Consider the following 24985-nt stretch of genomic DNA (forward strand, 5'->3'; position numbering starts at 1 on the left):
TCTGATGAGGAGAACAAAAACTGTTTCGTTACCAGTTTTCCCAAAAATCCATTCTAAACTGTCCCGGTTAAAAAGTGCTATGGCAACGATTTAATTTCAATGGTAACGGTTTTACATCAAAAGTGTGCTAATATAATCCACATTCTACTGGAATGGTTATAGCCGTTGCTATATCTGTTCTATCGTAACAGTTCTATAACTATACGAAAAAACTGTTGCAATAGGCTTATTTTCTGGTAGTGTACCTTGGACTGAGTAGAACCCACAAAACCTAGCCCTTCTTCATCCAAAATTAGTCCTCCAACGCAGCTACAAGAAGGAAAAAGGGAGACTAGCAAGTTGTCCGGGATTTTTGGCACTAGAATCACATCGTTACACCCGAAATAACCTAGGGTTTGTGTGAGATTTTTGGGGAGGAGTTGTAGGGGTTCAATGTGGATTTCTTGGTATGAAATATGGCTTAAATAAATGAGTTTATAAGCCCTTAAAAGTCCTATCTTGGCCGACTTTGGAGCTTTTAATTGAGGTCTCTCCTTTTGGCAAGTAGGTGATGCACCTACTTGTCACCTGCTAGTCTGCGCAGTCTCGCAAAAATATGAATACATCTCTACTATAATGTTGTATCAATGAACGGTTTACTTCGTTGGAAACTAGACTCATAGATCTTCAAGTAGGTAGGTAGATCATTCCGTAATTCCATGTACATTGGTAGATGTGCTTAGCTACATTTGACCTAAGTTTCAGCATATTTATGAATGTAACTTGTGATGACCTTTGCCAATTTTTGTTCCACAACTCGCTTGAATTCAAAATGCAATACACAACTATCATACGACTAAAATAACTCATAACATAACCTCCATATTATGTTAAGAACCCTAATTTCACCCCCAAAAGTACATGTTATAATATTCCCAACTTGTCGACATTCGACGAACCTTATTTTCTTTAATTTATTTAGCTTCTAAGCCTTTCAACCATCTTGGTACTTGTTATACATGATCTTAAATATTTGTAAACTCCATTGTAGCATGATTAAATTACTTTTTGTTATTTCAAGATGATCTCATTTGTGAGCTTACATCAATTGACTTACGACGTACTTTCACGTATAAAAATATATGGTGTAGCATCATCTTCTCTTGTAGAACTCAGAAGGACTTCTAGGCCTTCTAAACCTCCTGTATGGTTCACTGACTATGCTGTGCAACATAAGAAGTATTCCTGTCAATATTCTGTATCACATTATCTGTCTTATGATTAACTTTCTTCTACATACCAGGCTTCTCTAGCTACTTACTCTACCATTGTTGAACCTAGTTCCTTCAGAGAGGCAAGTGCTGATCCTAAATGGGTGGAAGCCATGCAAGTTGAAATCTCAGCCTTGGAGGAGAACAATGCTTGGTCCAAAGTAGACCTACCTCAAGGGAAAGTTCCTATAGGATGTACATGGGTCTTTAAAGTCAAATATACGTCCAATGGTGAGGTGGAAAGATATAAGTCCAGATTGGTAGCCAAGGGCTACAATCAACAAGAAGATTTAGACTATATAGAAACTTTCTATATAGTCTTTAGTATATCTGATAAGATGGATATCCATAATACATTTCTGCAGGGTGACATGGTAGATGAGGTCTACATCCACTATTCCAGGTGGCTTTTCAACTGGAGGGGTGGTGGTGAAGGACTATGTTTCTGAGGATATACAACTTGCAGATAAAGAGAGCTATCAAAGATTGGTAGGAAGGCTTCTGTACCTAACTATGACAAGGCAAGATATAACCTTTGTAGTATAGGTACTTAGCCGATATATGCATGCACCTAAAGTTTTTCACATGGATACTACAAGAAGAGTAGTAGGATACATCAAGTCCACACCTGGATTTGGTTTATTTATGCCCACTAGGAGCTGCAAACACCTTATAGCTTACCGTGATTCTGATTGAGAAGTATGTGTGGAGTGTAGAAGGTCAGTTACTAGATATGTAGTGAAGTTTGGTGGAGCACTAATTTCCTGGAAGTTTAAGAAGCATGGACAGTATCTAGGAGCTCAGATGAGGTAGATTTACGAGTATGGCAGCCATAGTAGCTGAAATTGTGTGGATGGTTGGACTCTTCAAAGAACTAGGAGTGAATATCAATCTACATGTATCCTTATACTGTGACAGCAAAGCATCCATTCAAATTGTTGCACACCCAATATTCCATGAAAAGACTAAACATATAGGTGTTGATTGACATATTGTAAGGGAGAAACTCGTGCAAGGATTAATTCAAACTCAGCATGCTGGAATAACAGAACAAATTGCAGATGTATTAACAAAAGCACTATGCAAACCACATCATGACTAATTACTGAGCAAGCTGGGAATGAAGAATGTATTTCATCCCTCAGCTTGAGGGAGAGTGTTGAGAGGTGTGGGTCCCGCCTATTTAATTATATTGTAGTTAGTAGATAGTTAGTTATAACTACTTAGTGGATTAGTAGTAAATTTAGTTGTTAGCCCTTATAAATAGTACTCCCTCTGTTCCAGTTTATGTGAACCTATTTCCTTTTTGGTCCGTTCCAAAAAGAATGAATCCTTTCTAAATTTGGTAACAATTTAGCTTAAAGTTACAACTCTACCCTTAATGAGAAGCTTTTATAACCACACAAATACTCTAGGTCCCATTTGGACTTGTTTAGGACCACAAATTCCAAAAGTCTTCATTTTTTTCTTAAACTCCGTGCCCAGTCAAACAGGTTCACATAAATTGGAACGGAGGGAGTAATACTTTCACAGATAAATAGAGAAGTTGTACATATCACATTTGTAGTAAATGGAGTAACTTCTTTCTCCTTCATCTCTTTCTCTCTTCTCTCTTCTCTCTTATCTCGCCCATAGCCAGAGCTCCTTAACAGAAAGTCGCCTTTGCAAGCATAAGTACATAGGTCAAATTTTTTCCTTTTTGCTTTTGTGAATAGTTTTTTCTCGAAGTTGTTGGCTAGCTAAGAGAAGGAGGAAGATGAAGTCAGACAAGAATTGAACCTTGCACATTTAGATCGAGCGAGCTTCCCATTTGATCCTTGTCACTTATTTTTGTTTTTATTTTTTGTTTTATGTTAAAAGGGAACTATTATTAATACTTAAGGTTGCACTACAACCGTAATGGTACTACTAGTGGAAGTATCCATGAGCGCAATAGTAATAATACTAGAGTTACTCATGATTCTCATAAAATATATTAGCGAACCTTGTTCAAACGTTAATTCTTCTCATTTACATGAAATACTATGAGCTATTCCAAAGTTAAAGTACAAATCTAAAAAATAATTAAAAGAAATAAAAATGTAGAGACTTCACTTTCAAGTTTAACAAAATACTACTATTAAGATGGAATGAGGATTTTTCGACCGACTCAAGGAATCAAAACTTTTTCTTATGAAAGAGTCATGATAAACCATCTCAACACATTTAAGATTTCGTAAGAACCTGCCATTTGCGGAAACTAATAAAACAAAATATTATTGTAGTCTATGCCAAGAATAGATCCAAAAGGAAAGAAGACATGTGTGAGTGAATATAGAATTGTGAATTCCTGTATCTCCTAGCTAGATGATTCATTACACATAAATTTAAGAAACTAATTCTTACTTAGTGGCAATAATCTTAGGCCACTTTCTGCTCATCATCCCTGTTTCCTTCTTTTATTTGTGATATAAAGAAGGACACTCTATAAGCTATTTACACAAGGATGATGGAGGAGCCTTTTTGGGAAATATCCTATAAAAATTAACATTAATGGCCGCTTAGAATAAGTTGATTAAATCATAATTATTGCCTAAAAAGCTTTTAAGATTGATGATCATGACTGTTATGTCATCAAGGTTGCCTCTTCTTGCAGATATATCTACAAGCTTCTTACAAGCCAATATAGAACTCTTTTCTTTTGCTACCACATCTACTGCTTCTTGGTCACTTACCTGCGTGAATCAATATATATTTTCAAATTAATTAGTTAGAGTTGTAGAGTCAAAGGATTTAGATTATATACACTGACAGTGTAAAGATATTAATTTGGAGGGCGGTCATCCATACAGATGACCTAGGATCGATTCCCCCTCAATGCCTTTAGGGTTGTGCCTCTGTGCGGTTTACATTCCCTGTGTGGTTTACAGGCTATTACACAGTAAGGGGTTTACCCAGTGCGCACAGAGTACTCACCATAAGGTGCTCACCCGAAGGGCAGAGGCTGTGGCAAAGGCTGTAGCAGCTGGGGGTTTCCTGGGGTTCCAAAAAAGTTATACAGTTACTATCATTCTTATCAGATTTATTTTAAAAATGTACCTTATCCCACAAGCCATCAGAAGCCATGATGAGAAATTCACAATCAGAAGTTAAAGGAAGCTTCACAACATCTGGCTCAGAAATGATCCATTCCTTTAAGTAATTGTCTCCAAATGCCCTTGAAACTGCAAGTGATCCATTCACCCTCCAAACTCCATTGTGACAATACACAAATCCACCCTGCAATTTTACAAGAATTATATATTATTACTCAAAACTAACTTGACAGAAACATAATTAGCTATAAACATTAAGAATTAAGACTTACTGCATTTTCGACTCGGGCACGTTCATCTTCCTTAGTGAGACGATGGTCATTTGTTAGTCTAACAGCTACTCCTCCATTCCTACTCAAAACTGCTCTACAATCTCCCACGTTTGCTACATGGAGTTCTCCATCCTTCAACAGTGCACTAGCTACACAAGCTCCACCATTTTGTCCCTGCATATGCAAACACATTATAAACGTTAGTAACGGTTGGCGTAACTGGTAAAGTTGTTGCCATGTGACCATGAGGTCACGGATTCGAGTCGTGGAAATAGTCTCTTACAAAAATGCAGGATAAGGCTGCGTACGATAGACCATTGTGGTCCGACCCTTCCCTGAACCCCGCGTATAGCGGGAGGTTATTGCACGGGGCTGTCCTTTAGTAATGCTTGGATAACTAGTTTTGAAGTAATACCCTTATGATTTCTAACGGTTGCCTAGCTAGCTACCTAGTTTCCTTGAGTTTAATTTCCTTGCACCAACAAATATACAAATATTTACAGAATGGGGCTAAAATGACGTACAACAATATGTAATTATTTCTAGTAATCCTAATTTATAGTAACTCAAAATATGCATCGATTATACTGCCGGATAATGTAGAATTTTATGTTGTCTTGTGTATATAAATACTAATATCTTTTTTTTTCCTTTCACTCCTTTTTTCTCTTTCTTGATTTATAGGTTTAGATCCCCGTGGCGTGACTATTAGGCAGGCCGGTCCTTCCATAAAGCAAGTAAAACAACCATTTTAGGCTTCATATTTGTGGGGACCTCATTTTTTTATTACACCTAATAGACAATGTATAAGTTTAAAAAAAGTTTTGTAATGTGAAAAAGTTTGATTTCTTTCTTTAACAAATAAATATAGAGAAGAAGGATTTGCAACTGCTATGATTTCTACCAAGAAAATTGCATTTGAAATGAATATCGAACCCGAATTTCGCAAGAAACGTGTGATATATAGGAAGTAAAAATTTGATGTGCAATGTTGATAATGAAATCTCAAAATCTTTCGAAGAGTCGTTTAGAGTTGATTACTTTTATACATAATAGACAAGGCTACTTTTTTACTTCAAAATAGATTTGAACAATTCGAAGCATATGAAAATATTTTTGGTTTACTATTTAGTAGTAAAAACTAAGATCGCTAGATATTGAAAATTTGAAAAAATATTGCCTTAATTTTGGTTGTTCCTTAAAGCATAATAATCAATTCGATATTGATAGTTTAGATTTATTTTTTGAATTAAAAATATTATGGAAAATAGTACAATTAGAAGATAACAATTTAATTGATACATTTAATCAAATAAAAAGATTTAATTCTTTTTCAAATGCCTAAATTGCTTATGAAATAATGTTAATAACTCATGTTACCGTTGCTTCAACGGAAAGAAGTTTTCAAAATTAAAACTGATAAAATCTTACATAAGAACAATAATGTTACAAGAAAGATTAAATGGACTAGTTATATTGTCAACTGAGAAAGACTTATTAGGAGTTATTGTTGGTTAGAAAATTATTTATAACTTTATATCTAAGAAAAGCTAAAAAAATAGATTTCAAATAAATAATGAAAAAATTAAAAAATTAAGGCCCCTCGTAAAGTTTGGCTTTAGGCCACAAAATTTGTCGGGCCGCCCCTGCTATTAGGTCGTAGCTTGCTTTTGTTCTTTTTTTTTTTTTTTTTTTTGGGTATAACCTCTTCTCATTTCTGGCATTTTCTGCCTTGCCACTAAAATTATGCTAGTTATTGTTAGTCTCTTTCCATTTTTATTATTTTTGTATACTTTTTTGGTGGGGTTGGGTGGGAATTAGATGGATGCCTTTAGTGGTATTTGAACTCCACAGCCATGTGGTACAAGATGGAGTTGCAACCACTAGGTTCTACCTCTGAACCTATTATTCTTGTTCTCTTAACTTTTTAGTTTATATCTACTCTTTTGTTTCTCTTTTTTCTTTTGAAGAGAAATAACAAATTGCGATGACAAATTCAAGAATAAACAAGGTAGATACAGTCAATACATACATCGCATACTTTGTCAACCTACCATTATGACGACAGTCCAAATTAAAAGAATCTTGAATCGCCTCATTAACTATTAATGACTATGACTTTGACCAAGTCTGGCCAACAATTCTTTTAAATGACCCAAAAATGGAAAAAGAATAAACTAATAAGTAATAGCCATTGTCACACGTTAGTTGTATACGTACCAGATTAAGAAATTCTTGGTCTGTGAACGAGTAACCTTCGCGTATGGCAACTTCTATGTACTTTCCTTCCTTCTTTTCAACACGTTCTAATTCTTTTACTATGTTTTTCCCTAGATTTTCAGCTACGAATTCTGCTGCAGCTTTGCCTCCATGTCCGTCAATCACAACAAAAAATGCCTATTAAGAACAAGAAAAAAAAACATCTAATAAAAATTTAGTTGCAATTCCAAAAATTGTGGACAATAAAATAATTTAGAAGAAAAAACATGTTAATAAAGTTTTGGAGTGATATTAGACATACGAGGAATCGTACAAAGATAATACATGAAATTACTAACAAAATAACAAATTTTTGTATTTCAAATATGCTACTACTAAAAAGTTCATGAAAAGTGAATGTGTATAGGACTATCTGTCTTGGAATAGCATGAAAAATTTGTAAAAAGGACATGCAGACTATTATTCTAAGGAGGAGAAAATCATACATATATAATTCTTGGCATATGTGGAAATATATGAAAGAAAAATCTAATTATGGTTTAACATTTCGGAGGCTATGAATAAAATCAAATAAGATGATTTATGACTTACTTGATTATGGTCACCTAAAATATCAAGCATGGCACCTTGGCCATCTTCCATGACTTCTCTTCTTCCTTTTCTACAAGCAACCGAATAATTTCTTCCTTCAATCTCAAATTCTGTCTTCTCAAATTTCTTACCAACCTCACCAAAATCCAAAGAAGGAACAAATGATGGTACCATAAGCTTTGCAGGTCTCTTTCTTGAATTTGTAGATCTCCTACCTTCTTCATTAATACCCGAAAAAGCCGGTATTTCCATCATCATACCACCACTGATTAATCCATCCACATTTTGATCCTTATCGGAGATCGTTGAATCATTGTTGAGGAAATTCTTATTCGTGGGATCGTTAATTCTTGGTTTTTTTGATTTTTCTAGCTTCGAAAAGGCTTTTTCCTTATCTAAAAGAAGCCATCGACCGAGCCACGGAAGGGAAGATGGAGAAGGAGGAGAAGAAGGAGAAGGAGATGGGGTTGGTGGGGAAACAATAGCCATGCGAAGTGTTTTCCTAAGCCTACGAATGAAATATAGAACGAGAGAAACTAGTGAGAAACGCATGAGAAATTCTTGAATATCTACTACTATCATTTTCGAATTGTAGCTGCAGGTTTGAAATATTTCAAATGCAAAGAAGAAAAGAAACCATTATTAGAGGGAAAAATTGCTGAGAAAACAAAAGAAAGAAAGAAAAGATTTAGAGTATAATTAAGAAGGAGAGAAAAGAATGGTTCAGTTGAGGAGAAGAACTGGAATCATGATATAAAACAAAATTTCAGGTAGGAATTGTCCTTAAAAAGGAAAAAAAAAAGGGATGGGGTTGGGTAGGGGTGACTTAGGGTGGGGTGAGGTGGTGGTTAGGGGTGGGTTAATTGCAATGATTTGATTAATAGGTCAAAGGATGAAAAGGACAATATACTTTTGGTTTTTGGTTACTACGATCTTGATTAACGGGTCAAAGGTGACAAGGAATGATTTATTAGTATTATTATTTTCAAAGAGTTCTCATTTCAATAAGAAACAAACAGTTTTGTTTGTAGAAAGCTTCAATGCCAAGGAAAAGGTCCTACTGTGACATAGCGCGAGCGGCCAATGAAGCTACGCCTACAATTTTTTTTTCAATCTTTTGTTGTTTTCTTTCACACTACAAAATTAGCACATTAACAGTATGTTGAGATGATTTCCTATGAACGGTGTACTTTGCTTCTCATTAACGTCTTTTTGGCGTGAAACAAAATCAAATGAATCCAATAAATTTCGAATACATTATATTAGTGGGAAAGAAAAAGAAACATGTTCTATGAAATGAATTTCATATTTCCGTTGCGCTTGTGCATGCAAACAAAAAGAAGGAATAGGTCACAAAATCGCAGACAAGGAAGTAACTCCAATAACATTAACATTCTGAATTCCCTAGAATATTGGTCCTTCATGCTTATTAGTCTCGGGGTTGTCCAAAACTCACAGAGTATTCATCCTAAGTTATAATTATGTCTCTCGCTCTCACTTACTTTAGAAGGAAAGAAAATATTTTCTAAACTTATAGTGTATAATAAGTCATAAATATTCTTATATGAATCAGGTCATTAAGCCATATATATCTAATAAACACTTTGTGTTTGGTCAATCTATTCAAAAATTATTTTAGTATGTCAATGTTAATTGTGTCTTGAATTTTATGAATCCTAATTATAATGAGATTCCTAGTATTTTTAGTAAAGACATAATCCTTACAGGTTTAGGAAACCCATTGTTCAAACAGATTCAGGAAAGAAACATATATTGTTCTTGTAGGATTGAAAAGATCTTTCTCTTATAGGTTTAGGACTATTTGGGATGAATATATGTCACGATCTAAAAATCCCACCAAAGGTCATGGTATCGAACCGCTTGCTAGACAAGCCAACACTCAATTACAACAACAAAATCCAATTATTAAATCATTAATTGAGGCACGATATCATTAGCAATGCTGAATAAGATTCAAAACAAATATCATAAATACAAATGTCTAAGAAAGGGTCTACCACGACCATAACTATCTAACAACACCCAAAACTTGGCATCACAACATCACAAGTTTCCTATAAGAGTAAATAATCTCAATTGAATGCAATATCTATCTGGAAAGAAAATACATATACAGATATAGATAAAAAGGAAAGGGGGATCCATGTGTTGTGGATCAGATTAAGTAAAGCAGCTCACCACGAAATCTCCAACCAAGCTCCTAAGTAGCTAAATGACTACTACTAGTACTTGCCTCAGAATCATCGCAAAAATATGCAGAAGTGTAGAATGAGTATAAAACTACTGTATTCAGTAAATATCAAGTCTAGCCTCAAAGAAGTAGCGGCGAGAAGTCGACACTAACACTTAGAAGCAACTCAAGAAGCATATGAAACATAATTAGAACAAGAAATAAAGCATGATATCATCAATCGAGACTACCAGTATAAACATAACAAATCTAAAATTTAGACATACTTTTCAGACGAGAAATAAAGTACAATATTAGTTATCTCAATTCCTTTCATAATCATGATATGTATCAGTCAATATTCATACATATATAAGTGTCCCTGCATGAGTCTAGGCTACCAATAAATGCTCATGATCTAATACCAAAACCTCACTGTACAATTCTATATAACTGACATTGGCCAAAAGTCTAAATTAGCACCAATCTGGGTGCCTTCGTTCATAGGGCCCATAATAACATGTGTAATCACCTGACTCCGAAGGAATGATCCAATACAAGTATCGTTGTGGTGTGCAATCTGATCCACAAATAATAACATTGTAGCGTGTAAACCCGGTCCAACCACAATATTATTCTTTAATCAATATCCACTCATAATGTCCTTGGTGCTAAAATGTTAACTTTCCTTAATATCCTACTCTCCAACTCATGTACGTGCATACGAGATGATATAATGAACACGCACCGGGATATAATAACAAAATATAGATGAACAATATGAATAAGAGACTACTACGGTTGATTATGCAATTCAACTTTCTATAACAGTTCAATGTATTTTCATTTAATATTCTTAAGTCTGATCATGTTATCAAACATGAGCAACAAGAGCCAATAATCACTAAATCATGAGTCAAGTAAGACTAAACTATGATTATGGCCAACTCAACAAGCCAAAACCCTAAGTATAGTTTCTAAACTTAGATAAGCTTCAACACATAGTCATAGAATAAACAGAACATGAATAGACAATGCACATTATCCAAATAAGGTATAATATAAGCCTAACTTTGTCCAGCTATGGTCAGAACTTACTTATGCATCCACTCGTCAACTCGCATATACGTGATATCTAAATAAGGTAACAAGTAGCAAATAAATCGCATATGGAGAGAATTCCTTCTTACAAGGATAGACAAAAGACTTACCTCATCCCGACAAGCTTTAAATCAACAACAACTACCATTTCTTTTAAATCCAACTGCAAACGATTGGAATATACTCAAATATAACTTAATAACATCAAACAAAGTTATATGAATCAATTCCAAGTAATACGGCTTCAATCATTAATCAAATCCCTAAAAGTCAATAAAAGTCAACTTGGGCTCACATGGTCAAAACCTAAGTCTAGGGGTAGATCTCGACTATCAATAACCTCACGAGTCCAAATATATGATAAGATTCCAAAATCGAGTCCAAAGCGAAACTTAGATCCTAAAACTACACTATATTAAAGTGTAAACAAAAATCTCAAATTTTTCTTTAAAATTCCTTATTTTAGGTGTAGAAATCTATGGAGAATCAAGGCATATAACCAAATCCAAGTAAAATTTACTTAACTCCAATATATTAGTGAAATACCGTTTCAAATCTTCTTATCTAGAAGTATATGGCACAAAATATGAAACAATGGGCAAAATCTTGAAATACACAACTTATAAACTTTGAACCGAAGTACCCTGTGCGATCGTGATTCAGTGCTCAACAATGGCGAAGCACAAAATACTGCTTCCCAAGATACACCTACACGATCGCAAATAAAGAACCACATCGAAAGACAAAACAGTCACATATCACCATGAATGCGAAGGTCAAAATCTCCCCAGCCAGCTCAACCTCTTTGTGAATGTATGATCTCCCATCCGAACACAGAAGCCAGCCCACAGAGCTACATGAACGCCAGATGTCTCCCATAAACACGTAGCTCAAAGACCTCAAAATACTCTATGCGACCATGAATATCCTACCACGATTGTGATGCTCACCAGAGACACCAGAAATCAGCAACGCAAACCAAAATGGTCTGAAACTACCTCGAAACATGTCCAAGCCCCATGATACCCTGTCCAATCATTCCAACATGTCAAAATACCTAATCCAAACTTATTCAAGGGCTCAAAACATAAAAAATAATGACAAAATTGAGAATCGAAGATCAAAATCCATGGGTACAAACACAAGTTTCTAAGAAGTTACTACTGCTATTAATAACCGTGACATTTTAGAGCCTTTAAATGCCCTAAGTATTTTAGCTAAGAGTATTGGTAATCTATCATTTTGTGCTTTTTGATTAGGTGACGCGCGTAAGAGCGACTGACTTTGGTTCACATTGTTGGAATTACTTTGTTGTGTTTCCCTAATGGGCTGTGATTAATTTTTGTTTCCCCCAATATCCTCATAATAGTGTCCCAACGGTGAAAGCCTTTCTCTCTCTCTCTCTCTCTCTCTCTCTCTCCGACTAAAATTCAACTGTCATTTTCCGGTCACCCTACCAGTGAAGACACCGACAACCACTGAACCGACTAGGTTAGTTTTTAGATCATCTCTCTCTCTCTCTTACCACTCCCATCTCTCCTCTTTATTCTCTCCTCCTCACCTCCCCAACCCTAACAGCGGTCACCAATCCTGGTGATTATGTTTCGACGGTGAACTTTATTCCCGTGACTCTTGTCTCCTCTCTTTTCTTGTTTCTTTTTTGTGTGTTAGCCCCGTCGTTGGCCCCTTCTCCCCTTATTTTCTTCTTCGTTTTACTTGGATGCAATATGTTGTTTCGACCCTTTCCCACACTATTTTTTCTCTTCTTTTTCTCCTATTTGCTTATGTTATGTCTTCAAATCACTAGTGGTAGCAGTGACAGCCCTTGCCCTTGCTATTTTTGGTTCAGTGGTCTTTTGTGTGTCTTAAAAGTAATATTCGGTGGCTATTGGAGATGAGTGGGATACGTGCGCGCAAACATAGCATAACAACTAGGACAAGCGTCAGCAAGGGCCCGTGGGAACTTGTACGTGAATGCGTCAGGTGCTGCAACAACGTCATATACATCAAGACTCTACTCCAAGTGCTATCCTTAGGAGTTGGTACCTCATGTATTCCTTTCTTCTGTGTTATTCAAACCTTCTCGTGTTCATTTAAACATTTTATCAGTGTGTTTATTTTGTTACTATGACTAAGATCTTGTAGTTGCAGCTTATTTTATTACTTTTTATCCCTTAGTATACCGTAAGTTAATGTGGTTATGGGTGAGGATGGTGGACTAAGAATATGTCCTCTGGTAGTTCGGGGAGTGGGGTAGGGGGGAATGAGGTGGGGTAGGGAGAAAGGGTTTTAAGGGGCACAAAAGTGCTATTAGGTTGAGAATTAGATCTTTGACCACATTGACATTGACAGGGAAATCTATAGAATTAGCTAAGATTATCTAGAAGAGAAATATTAATATAGCTTGTGTCTAAGGTGTGTAGGGCTATGGTGCAGGAGGCGGACGGGATAAACTATGGTACACAGGAGGTAAGAGGGGCAGGAACGAAGTGCGCATCTTGGTGGACAAGGATCTCAGGAAGGTGGTGGTGGAGGATATGCCGTTGAATGATAGGCTGATGGCTATTAAATTAGTGGTTAAAGGGCGTACTTTGACTATTATTAGAGGTTAGGCTCCACAAGTGGGCTTGGATGAGGAGGTTAAAAGACGTTTTTGGGAAGGTCTAGATAAGGTTGTTCATGGTATTCCGCCCGTTAAAAGGATATTCATAGGAGGAGATTTTAATAGGCATATTGGGAGGTCTGCTGGGGGCTATCATGAGGTACATGGCGGCTTTGGCTTTAGGGTCAGAAACAGAGGAGGTACTTCGCTGTTGGATTTTGCTAAGGCGTTTGATTTGGTGATAGCAAACTATAGTTTTGAGAAGAGGGAGCAGCACTTGGTTACCTTCAAGAGCACGACGGCCAAAACCCAAATTAACTCTCATTCTCAGGAAGTGTGATAAAGGTCTGTGAACTAATTGTAAGGTTATCCCAAGTGAGAACCTCATGACCCAGCATAAGCTTTTGGTGATAGAATTTGACATCATGCCGAGGATGAAAAAGAGGGTTGGGTGTGGTTAACCGAAGATCAGGTGGGTATCTCTGACTAAGGACAAGGCTCAGAAGTTGCAGGAGAAGTTATTGGTTGTAGGATCTTGAAGGAGTAGTGGGGGCGTGAGTAGTATGCGGATGAGAATGGCAGACCGCGTTAGGGAGGCTGCAAGAGAGGTGTTAGGGGTCTCAAAAGGTTATTCTGGAGTCCACAAAGTAGATTGGTAGTGGAATACGAATGTCTAAAGGAAAGTAGAAGCTAAGAAAGCAGCATATTTGAAGTTAGTAGAGAGAACGGACGAGGAAGAGAAGAGGACCATCAGAGAAGGGTATAAGAAGTCTAAGAAGGAGGCGCTGCTGGCAGTCACGGAGGCTAAGACTGCAACTTTTCTTTGTTTGTATGAAGAACCGAGGGAGAAATGCGGGGACATAAAGTTGTTTCGGCTTGCTAAGGCGAAAGATAGGAAGGCTCGTGATATGAACAATGTGAGGTGCATCAAAGACGAGGACCATAGAGTTTTAATTGAAGAGGAATAGATCAAGAAAATTTGGCAAACTTACTTTCATGAACTCCTAAATGAAGATGGAGAAGGAAGAATTGTTTGGTGGAGCATTACATGGATATGAAAAAAGATTTGCATATGGTGTTTATTGACCTAGAGAAAGCATATGACAAGGTCCCTAGGGATGTCCTTTGGAGATTCTTGGAGGATAGAGGTGTTCTTGTATCATACATTAAAGTGATTAAGGACATGTATGATGGATCTAAGACTTGGGTGTGGACTATAGGATGATACTCGAAATATTTCCCGATTGGAATGGGGTTACACCAAGGACCTACGCTCAGTTCGTTCTTATTTTCTTTAGAGATGGATACACTGATGCATCATATTCAAGGGGAGGTGCCATTGTGTAGTTATTCACCAATGGCATAGTACTGATTGATGAGACGCGAGGCGGTGTCAATGAAAAGTTGGAGGTTTGGAGACAGACCTTAGAGTCTAAGGGTTTTAAGTTAAGCAGGACGAAGATGGAGTACCTAGAGTACAAGTTCAATGTAGTGACAAAGGGAGCATATATAGACGTGCTGCTTGATTCACAAGTCATCCCTAAGAAAGGAAGTTTCAAGTATCCCTGGTCAGTTATCTAAGAGGATAAGGAGATTGACAAGGATGTCACACACTGTATAGGGACGGGGTGGATGAAATAGAGGCTAGAATCTATCATCCTGTGTGACAAGAATGTTTCACCAAAAACTTAAATGTTAGTTCAACAAGGCGGCGGTTAGACCAACAATGCTAAATGCGCTACCAAAACTTAAAAGTTAGTTCTACAAGGCGGCGATTAGATTAGCTATGCTGTATGGGGTAGAATGCTGGCAAGTCAAGAAATCTCATATCTAGAAGATGAACGTAGCTAAAATGAGGATGTTGAGGGATGTGCGAGCACACTAAATTGGATAAGATTAAGAATGAGGATATTCTGGAGAAAGTAGGTGTGGCCTCTATGGAGGATAAGATGCGTGAAACGAGGCATAGATGGTTCGAGCATGTGTGAAGGAGAAGACTCAATGCCCCAGTAAGGAGGTGTGAATGACTGGCGCATGCAGGTAGGAGAAGAGGTAGAGGCGGTCTAAGAAGTATTGGGTAAAGGTGATCAGGCAGGACATGGTGCGACTTCAGCTTACCAAGGACATGGCCCTTGACAAGAGGGTATGAAGGTCGAAGATTAATGTAGAAGGGTAATAGGTCATCGTGTGTATTTTCTGGTATGTTCTAGGTTTATTAGGGTTAACTGACTGGTACATTGTCTTCGATTCTTATAGTGCCAATATTAGGGCTGTTTTAGTACTATCTTCCGCTTCGGTTTTCTAGTACCTTATCATGTTATTACTTGTTGTTATTGCTTTTGCTATGCTATTGCTATTGCTTTCTTCCATTCGTTTTTCTCATGTTCTTACATTGCATGTACATTTTCCTGGCCATGTTCTTTTTATTTACTTGTTCTTATTGTTCCTCTCGAGCCGAGTGTCTTTCGAAAATAGCCTCTCTGCCCTGCAGGGTAGGGGTAAGGTCTGCGTACACATTACCTTCCCCAGACTCCACTTGTGGGATGCCACTAAGTTGTTGTCATTGTTGTTGAATATCAAAATCCATCATTTAACTTCCAAACGTTCCAACTTCCCTGAACGCGTCCAACAATGCCTAAAATCCGGTGTCACAACATCATGAGCATCTATAAGAGTAATCAATCTCAATCAAATGCAATACCTATTTGGAAAGAAAGTATAAAGATAGCGATAGATAAACAGAGAAGCGAGACTCCATGTGCTGCAGATCAGATCACGTAAAGTAACTCACCACTAGGTCTATAACCAAGCTCCTAAGTAGCTGAATGGGTACTACTAGTACCTACCTTATAATCTGCACAAAAATATGCAGAAGTGTAGCATGAGTACAAAATCACAGTACTCAGTAACTATCAAGACTAGCCTCAAAGAAGTAATAGCAAGAGGTCGACATTGACACTTACTAGCAGCTCAATAAGTATGTGAAATATATTTAGAACATGGAATAACACATGATATCATCAATCGAGTCTACCCGTAGAAACACAGTAAATCTAAAATTTAGATATATTTTTCAAATGAGAAATAGAGTATAATATCAATTATCTCAATTTTTTCATAATTATGATATATGTCGGTCAATGTTCATACATATATAAGAGTCCCTGCATGAGTCTAGGTTACCAATGCATGCTCACGATCAAACACCAAAACCTCACTGTATAAATTCATATAACTGGCACCGACTAAGTATCCAAACTATCGCAAATCTAGGTGCTTATACTCAGAGGGCCCAAAGTAACATGGGTAATTAACTACCTCCAGAGGATGGATCCAATCCAAGCACCATTGCAGCACACAACCCAATCCAATTATTATATCATCATTAATCAATATCTCTCATAATGTTCTGGATGTTAAAATCCCAAACTTTGCTCCATTTCCAACTTTCCAACTCAGGTATATGCATATGAGGTGATATGACAAGGACTAACTAGGACATAATAATAAAAGGCAGATGAATAACAATACGAATAAGAGATGGATATGGATAATTAGGTAAGTTCAACTTTCCACAACAGTTTAATATATGTTAATCTAATATTCTTAAGTCCGATCATGATATGAAACATAAGCAACAACAACCAATATCACTAAATCATGAGTCAAGTAAGGCTAGAATATGAATACGGCCAAATCAACAAGCCAAAACCCTAAACATTGTTTCAAAACATAGGTAGTATTCAACATGTAGTCATAGAATCAATGAAATATGGATAGACAATTCACATGATCCAAATAAGGCATAATATAAGCCTAACTCCGTCTGGCTATGGTCATAACCTTGCCACACATATACACTCGTCGCCTCGCATATACGTGGCAGATAAATAAGATCACAAGTAGTTAATAAATCATCCATGAGAAACATTTCCTCTTACAAGGATAGATAATAGACTTACCTCATCCTAGCAAGCTTTAAATCAACAACTACCATATTTCCTTTCACACCCAACTCCAAATTACTTGTATATAGTCAAATATAATAAATTATTTCAAATAATGCTATAGAAATAACTTCCAAGAAATAAAGCTTCAATCTTTAACGAAATTCCCAAAAGTCAACCTAGGCCCATATGGTCAAAACCCAAGTCTAAGGGTAGATCGAGACTATCCATAACCCCACGATTCTAAATATATGATTAAATTCCAATACTGGGACAAAATCAGTACTCAAATCCCAAAAGTACACTCTCTTAAAGTGTAGATAGAAACCCCAAATTTATATTTAAAATTCCATATCTTAGGCGTAGAAATCCATGGGGAATCATGATATATAACCAAATCCTAGTGAAAATTACTTACCTCAAAGGCTCAAAATATAAAAGAATAGGCAAAATTCTAAAATACACAAATTATAACGTCTACCCAGAAATACCCTTCGCAATCGTGATAAACAAAATGTTGCCGCCCAAGACATACCTATGCGATTGCGACTGAAGAAATGCAATTTTGACTGCCAAACAGTCACACACCTTCATGAATGCGGCATCACATTCGCGAACGCGAAGGCCAAAATCTCCCCATTCAGCTCCGCCTCTTTGCGAACAGAATTTCTCCGATGCGAACTCGGAAGCCATCCCCACAAAACTATGCGAATGTGAGCTGTCCCTTGTGAATGCGAAGCTCAAAGCTCCCAGCCGTCAACACACTCTCTGCCATTGCGACTATCCTCCCACGATCGCGAAGCTCATCAGAGACACCAGAATTCAGTAAAGCAAAACTTAACCGAAATGGTCCCAAATGGCCCAAAACATAACCAAGCCCCACAAGACCTTGTCCAATCATTTCAAAATTTTAAAATACCAAACTCAAACTTATGCAAGTGCTCAAAACATCCAAATAGTGACACAACTATGAATCAAAGACCAAATCTATCTCTTAACTTCCAACATTCCTATTTCGTTGAACGCGTCTGAATCACATTTAGACATTCCGAATACAACCAGACTTTGCAAATAAGTTTTATCAACCATTAGGATATATCCAATGTCTCAAAACCATAATCAGAGTCCCATAACACTAAATTCAACTTTCAGTCAAACCTATGAACCCTCCAAATCTTCAAATTGCTAACTTTCTACAACTAGAGTCAAAACCTTCTAGGAGACTCCAAATTTGAACACACACCCAACTAAAAAATCACCATAGAAACCTATTAAACCATCTAATATCGGTTTCGAGGTTGTTTACCCAAAAGTTAAACATTCGTCAACTCTTTCAACTTTAAGCTTCCATAATAAAAATTTCTCTTCCAAACCAACACTGAACCTGTAGGAAATCAAAACTAACCTACACACAAGTCGTAATAAATTATATGGAACTACTCAAGGTTTCAAACCAAAGAACAAAATAATAAAGCTTATAACTGTTAGTCGAATTGTTACAACATATAAGGGTTTTCGTGTAGGATTTATAGATTGTAATGTGCTATTTTTATTATTTATAGTGAAAAGATCTCTCTACTTCTATCCCAGTGATTAGGCTTTGCCGAACCTCGTTAAGTACTTATATTATTTTTCCTCTCTATTTTCTTTGTGTGTAATATAAAAGTATGGGGGAGGGGGGGGGGTGAATTATAGCTAATTAAATTTCTAGTTGACTAAGTGTGATTTTACTCGACTAGGTACAATATCAGTAGGAATCAAATAAACGAACAGAAAGGTAAAGAAGGCACATCAGTTTTTATACTAATTAAGTATCGGTATGGTACCTACCTCCAGTTCTCTTCCATCACAAGGGTTCTCTTAGATCTTTGATAAAGGATTACAATAGTGATGGTTTTAGTATGTTCACTATCAACGATATTCAGCAACAATGATTTTGTAATGTTGACACAACTCTCTTTTGTGTTCTAACTCTTTCTTTCTTTTGTGACACTTGTAGACTCAAGGATACAGTGTTTGTACTAAGAACTAGAAAGGCTTAGAAAATAGTTTGTGTAGCTGCGTGAGTCTTCTTATTGTGATTGGAAAACTTCTTATAGGAGATTTTGGGAGATGTTGCAGATTGATCTTGTTGAGGCACTAAAACCTCTAAGAGATTTGACCCAAGGGGTGCCTCCGAATCCTGCACTTGAGATGGGCTGGATTCATTTATGTCCTTCCTCTTTCATGTCTTCATTTCATGGAGAGATTTGAGGCTTTGATTTGGTTGGTCAATCTTCTAATATAGTACTTGATGAGAGGCCTGATATTCTCGAGCTACACTTGATATGTTTCCTTTGTTAAACATGATCGATGTCCTTTGATTGAGACTGAGATGGAGGGATTTTTTTGGTTTGGTTTTTGATTGGTTGACTTCTTTTGATTTAGTATCGTCAAATTCTACCCGATCTTATTTCTTTTTGTTGATGTCCTTACCAAAAGGACTTTCCTTGAAGTGGTTCCTTGATTCCTGCAATCAAATTAATATGATTAGTTTTGCACTATTATCATCATTGAAACTTAGATGTGACAATCTCCCCTTTTTTGATGATGACAACAAAGAGAGAGTAAACAATTACACTTCCATTTCATTTAACTTGAGATGCTTGCTGCCCTGAGTTGTTGCTAGATGTACTTATCACTGTTCCTCCTGACTGGTTGATTTACTCCCTCAGAGTTTTCTCCCCCTTTGGCATAAATCAAAAAGGAAAGAAAATGCAGACCAGATATACAAAATATAGGAGATAATAAATAGATAATATGCAAACTAGTTAGGGTAACAGAAGTGATGCCTTCAACAGAGGCATAGAGTGATGGTTCATATAGACCAATGCAAAAATAAGCCATAAGACAAAAGCAAGGAAAATGTTGTTTTAATACACACACACGCCTTAGTTTCTCCCCAGGAAGTACTTTAAGGTATTGATTACTTTGGTGCAGAAGGAGTCATAGGAGGTTTCAATGTCATTGGCGAGTTTGTCCATCTTTTCTATCATGGAGTTGGATGCCCTGTTTCCTTGCCTCCGCGTGGCTCTCATGTTCATCCTAAGCTTGGCCACATCTATACCTGTTTCCTTGGTGACTTTTCTTATTTTGTCCACCCGTTCTTTCATCTCAATGAGCAGGAGTCTTACCCCATCTAGATTGTGCTGAATCTGATGAAGATTGTGAGAGGCAGTAGACTGAGACTCTGGTGGTTCAATGGGAATTTCAAAGTGCACTGGGACACTTTCAACTTTGGCGTGCCTGACCCATCCATTGTCACTTAATGTGTAAACCATCATACCAAATGCTGTCTTATCATAGGTACTGGTAATGTGCTTAGGTGAGAAAGGAGACAAATCAACCTTCATAACTTCAAGAATATGTGAGATAAGCAGGTCATAGGGTAGACAAGTAGCAAGAGAGGATATAACCCTGATACTCTCAAGCATATACTGACAAATCCACACAAACTAGTGAAGTCTTTTATTGTTCAGAAGACAGTGAAGAACAAAAATATAACTGGTAGACAAAGTGCCATGGGACACAGTTCTAGGAAGTAAAGCGGCTATCATGTGGGCCAAAACATGATGTTCTAACATTAGATTTTTGGGACCAATGGTAGGAGGATTATCAAACAGAAAGGCTTTTTCTTCTTCTAAGGAAACTTGAAAATCTTTTGGCTAGGAATTTTGCACAAAAACATCATACCCCTTAAATTTAGAAGAAATTTTTTTCTCAAATTGATAAGAGTCAAGAACAATTCGAGTGCCTACAACTATGGACTCCAAGTCATCTTTATCATTAACAAACAGATTTGCATAGAACATTCTCATAGGATCTTCATACAGAGAGTTCCCAATAGTATTGAACAGAGAAGAAAGACGTTGAAAATAAAAAAAATAAAAATTACATCACAGTATAGATTTTGCATAAAAGAAAGACTTATAGAGCATCCATAAGCCATAGATTTTGACTTATAATACTCAAACCTTGATTCCTCACTCGATCCATATAAGATTAGTTTGTCCTCTAACCCAAATTCCATACTCCCACTTTCCCTTTCTTGTGTGCAGGCTTTTTGGGGGTTTGCTCCATGACCCTCTTTCCTACCTTTTTCTGGCGAATGGGTAGATCCTCAAAAGATTCACTGCTGTCATTGTCTGATTTGAGAAAGTCTGAGTCGATGGATGATTCCTGGTCTACAGTTTTCTCAGGGTTGTGGGTTTTCTAAAAACGTCTGCTTCATCTGGTGGAAATGGAAGAGAAAATGTTTCTTTTTGCCATGGTGAAGGAATTTATTTAGAGGAGATGAAGAATGAGAGGGTGAAGAGGGGTCTTATCTAGGCGTCTGGAAGGCGAAAGGGTTGCATTGGTTAAGGGAAAGGACACATTAAGAAGGAAGTGAAACTTCTGAGGAGATGTTTCGGTGGTATTGATGGTAACGTAATATTTATACTCACATCAAAATAAAAACACTTCAATAATTAAGCAAACTTAAGAAAGGAAATAAAATATTTTAATCAGATACAAAAAATTTTCTATACAAAATATGCATAATGCCAATCTTTTTTTCGCAGTAAACAAAATCTTTCTTCTAAAATGAAACGACCCGACCGGTTGTTTTGAGTTTTTGCATTTCGCTCGCCAGTTCTTGGGCATGACTAGCCCCGTATGATGTATTATGACATGTAAATTGACGGTTTTTGTTTTTAGGGTAATTAGAATTAATTTGGAAGAACAGTTCTCAGTTTGAAGCTTAAAATTTGAAAGGTTTGACCAAGTTTTCACTTGTTAGCATATGATCTCAAATTGAAATTTTTATGATTTGGTTAGCTCCGTTAGGTAATTTGGGACTTAGGAGCGTGATTGTAATGTATTTTGGAGGTCCGTGGAAGTTTTAGGCTTGAATTGGCGAAATTGGAATTTTGGCATTTCCAGTTGATAGGTGAGTTTTTGATATAGGGGTCGGAATGGAATTCTGGAGGTTGGAGTAGGTCTGTTGTGTCATTTGTGATGTGTGTGCAAAATTTCAGGTCCTTCGGATGAGGTTTGATAGACTTTTTGATCAAAAGCGGAATTCAGAAGTTTTTGGAACCTTAGGCTTGAATCTGATGTCATTTGGTTGATTCGATGTTGTTTTAGGTGTTTCGGAGATTGGTATAAGTATGGATAGTGGTATAGTACTTATTCGTGCTTTTGGTTGAGGTCCCGGGGGCCTCGAGGTGATTTCGGATGGTTGACGAAAAAGTTGGAGTTGGGGAGTTGCAGCTAAAGCTGCTGAAGTCTGTCATAATCGCACCTGCGACTTGGGGACTGTAGGTGCGGGCTCGCAAAAGCGCCCAGAGGGTCGCAGATGCAGAATTGGGTGAATTGGTGTGGAGGAGCAGGTGAGGAAGTTTCATTGCACCTACAAGACCGCAGGTGCAGAAGGGTATGCGCAGGTGCGGCCCTAGGGGTTTAAGTGAAAATCACTGGAGCGGTTTGTTGAACACAGAAGCAGCTCGTAGGTGCGGAGAATGGACCGCAGGTGCGTAAACCCTAGGCTAGAAAGTATATAAACCCTCCTTCACTATTTTCAGCCTTTCTTCACCATTTTATGTCGATTTTAGAGCTTTTTGGGAGATTTTGAAGAGGGAATTTAAGGGAACTTCGTTGAGATAAGATTGTAAAACCTAAAACTCGTTCCTATGGCAATATTTTACTGATTAGGCTTGAAATTAATGGAAACTAAGGGTTAAAAATTGGGGGAATCAGGGCTTGGTATTCGAGACCTTGATTTGAGGATTTGAGGGGTCATTTGTGGGCAAATTTTGGTACTTTTGATATGAATGAACTCATGAAGGATTAAGGATTCTATTGATGTAAATTTTGTCGGATTCCGAGGCATGGGCCAGGGGGTCGGGTTTGGTCAATTTCGGGATTTTTGACATAAATTGGTTATTCCGAGTGGGCTTTGTTCCCTTAGCATATTTTGATGGTATAAATCTGTTTTTGGATAGATTTGGAGCATCCGGAGGCCGATTCGAGAGGCAAAGGCATTGCGGGATAGAGTTTGACCCGGATAGAGGTAAGTAATGATTGTAAATGTTTGTCTTGAGGGTATTAAACCCCGAATTTCATATAGTTGTGCTACTTTGAGGTGACACACATGCTAGATGATGAGCGTGGGGTCGTGCACCATTGAGGATTGTGACTTAGTCCGTCCTATATGATTGTTAAACCACGTATTTGATTTAAAAATGTTTGATTTCATTGTGTTTTGGGAAGTATTATCATTTTTGGGCTGAATCTCATATTTTTGCATTATGCCAACTATTTTGGACCCTTAGGGGATTTTTACTACTATCCCTTACTGTTTTGACTTCATATATGTACTTAGTGATGCTGTATTCTACTATTTTTTAACTTAACCATATTTACTCCATTTTGATATTTTAAATGATATTTTGGATTGAGCATCATGTTTTACTATTGCCCGAGTGACATAAGAGATTTTTGACTAAGTGAGGCTGAGGGCCTGTATTGTGAGGATATTATGGGATCGGGCTAGGCACCGTAGTAGTATGGTACTAATTTATGATTATGAGGATGAGGCCTGTGTTGTGAGGATATTTGGGATCGGGCTGCGCACCGCAACAGTGTGGTACTAATTTATGATTATCAGGCTAAAGGCTTGATTTGTTACGCCACGAGGTGGCTTGATATGAGGGCGAGAGCCTGTTTGATTATGCCACAAGATGTCTTGTTATTGTGCTTGGGCCGTAAGGGGCCCCTCCCTAAGTCTGTACACTTACAGTGTGCGTGGGTACCCAGTGTGAGTGATATGATGAAGCCCGAGGGGCTGTTGTTGTTTCATGTTATTACCTAAGGGGGTTTCTTGATCCATGTTTGCCGAGGGGCGATTCTTAATTCATGTTATGCCCGTGGGGCTGGCTATGAGGGATTGTGAGGTACCCCGAGGGGCTGGTTCTGTTCATATTATGGCCTAGGGGCAGTTTATGGTACATGTTTTACCCGAGGAGCTGTTTATGTTTTCTATCATTTATAGTCACTATTTTATCACTCGCTTGAAACCATTGAAAGCTGTTTCAAAAAGATTTTTATCGAAATTAAGCTTGATTTACGAGGTAAATGATTTATGTACTGCTTTGGAAATGATCTACATTTATTGTAGTGTTGTGACATGGTTTATGTGTTTTCTTACTATTCAGCTTTCATTTACTTTTATTACTTACTGAATTAGCGTACTCACATTACTCCCTGCACCTTGTGTGCAGATTTAGGCATTTCTGAACCCGTTAGTGGGTGTTGATTGCTCAGTGGCGGAGTCATCGGAGTTAGCGAGGTAGCTGCCCGACGTTCGCAGCACTGCTTTTCTTCCTCTTGTCTTCCTTAGACTATATTTAGTACATTTTTAGACTCTTTGTTGTATTCAAACCTTAGTAGATGCTCGTGACTTGTGACACCCCGATGTCGGGCTTGTGTATTTATTCCGCTCTATTTATTTAGACTTACATTATGAGATATCTGATCAATTAAAGGGTTAAAGATGATTGTTATTTATTAAATGATTAATTCAGGAGTTGTGTCGGCTGGCCTAGTTTCATAATAGGCGCCATGACGACTGAGTCGGTTTTAGGGTCGTGACAAGTTGGTATTAGAGCCTAGGTTACATAGGTCTCATGAGTCTTGAGCAGGTTTAGTAGAGTCTTG

The 24985-nt window shown here is 37.3% G+C and overlaps 1 protein-coding gene across 1 annotated transcript; it reads right to left on the reverse strand.

The window, feature by feature from the left end:
* Positions 1-3554: 3554 nt before the first annotated feature.
* On the reverse strand, positions 3555-8141 carry LOC104212280 (probable protein phosphatase 2C 74). Its single transcript, XM_009761501.2, has 5 exons — positions 7408-8141; positions 6817-6993; positions 4597-4770; positions 4329-4508; positions 3555-3964 (listed from the first exon to the last, which is right to left on the reverse strand). The coding sequence occupies exons 1-5, from the start codon at positions 7987-7989 to the stop codon at positions 3791-3793; spliced, it is 1287 nt and encodes a 428-aa protein (XP_009759803.1). The 5' UTR covers positions 7990-8141; the 3' UTR covers positions 3555-3790.
* Between the last annotated feature and the right edge of the window lie 16844 nt (positions 8142-24985).

Source organism: Nicotiana sylvestris, chromosome 3 (genome assembly GCF_000393655.2).
Source record: "Nicotiana sylvestris chromosome 3, ASM39365v2, whole genome shotgun sequence".
Taxonomy (NCBI): domain Eukaryota; kingdom Viridiplantae; phylum Streptophyta; class Magnoliopsida; order Solanales; family Solanaceae; genus Nicotiana; species Nicotiana sylvestris.

Excerpts from the sequence above, each read along its gene's own strand:
- LOC104212280 (XM_009761501.2), bottom strand. The coding sequence starts at position 7,989 with ATGATAGTAGTAGATATTCAAGAATTTCTCATGCGTTTCTCACTAGTT. Across the intron at positions 4,771-6,816 it reads ACCAAGAATTTCTTAATCTG|GGACAAAATGGTGGAGCTTG; the intron begins GTACGTATACAA and ends TTGCATATGCAG. Across the intron at positions 3,965-4,328 it reads CTGATGGCTTGTGGGATAAG|GTAAGTGACCAAGAAGCAGT; the intron begins GTACATTTTTAA and ends TGATTCACGCAG.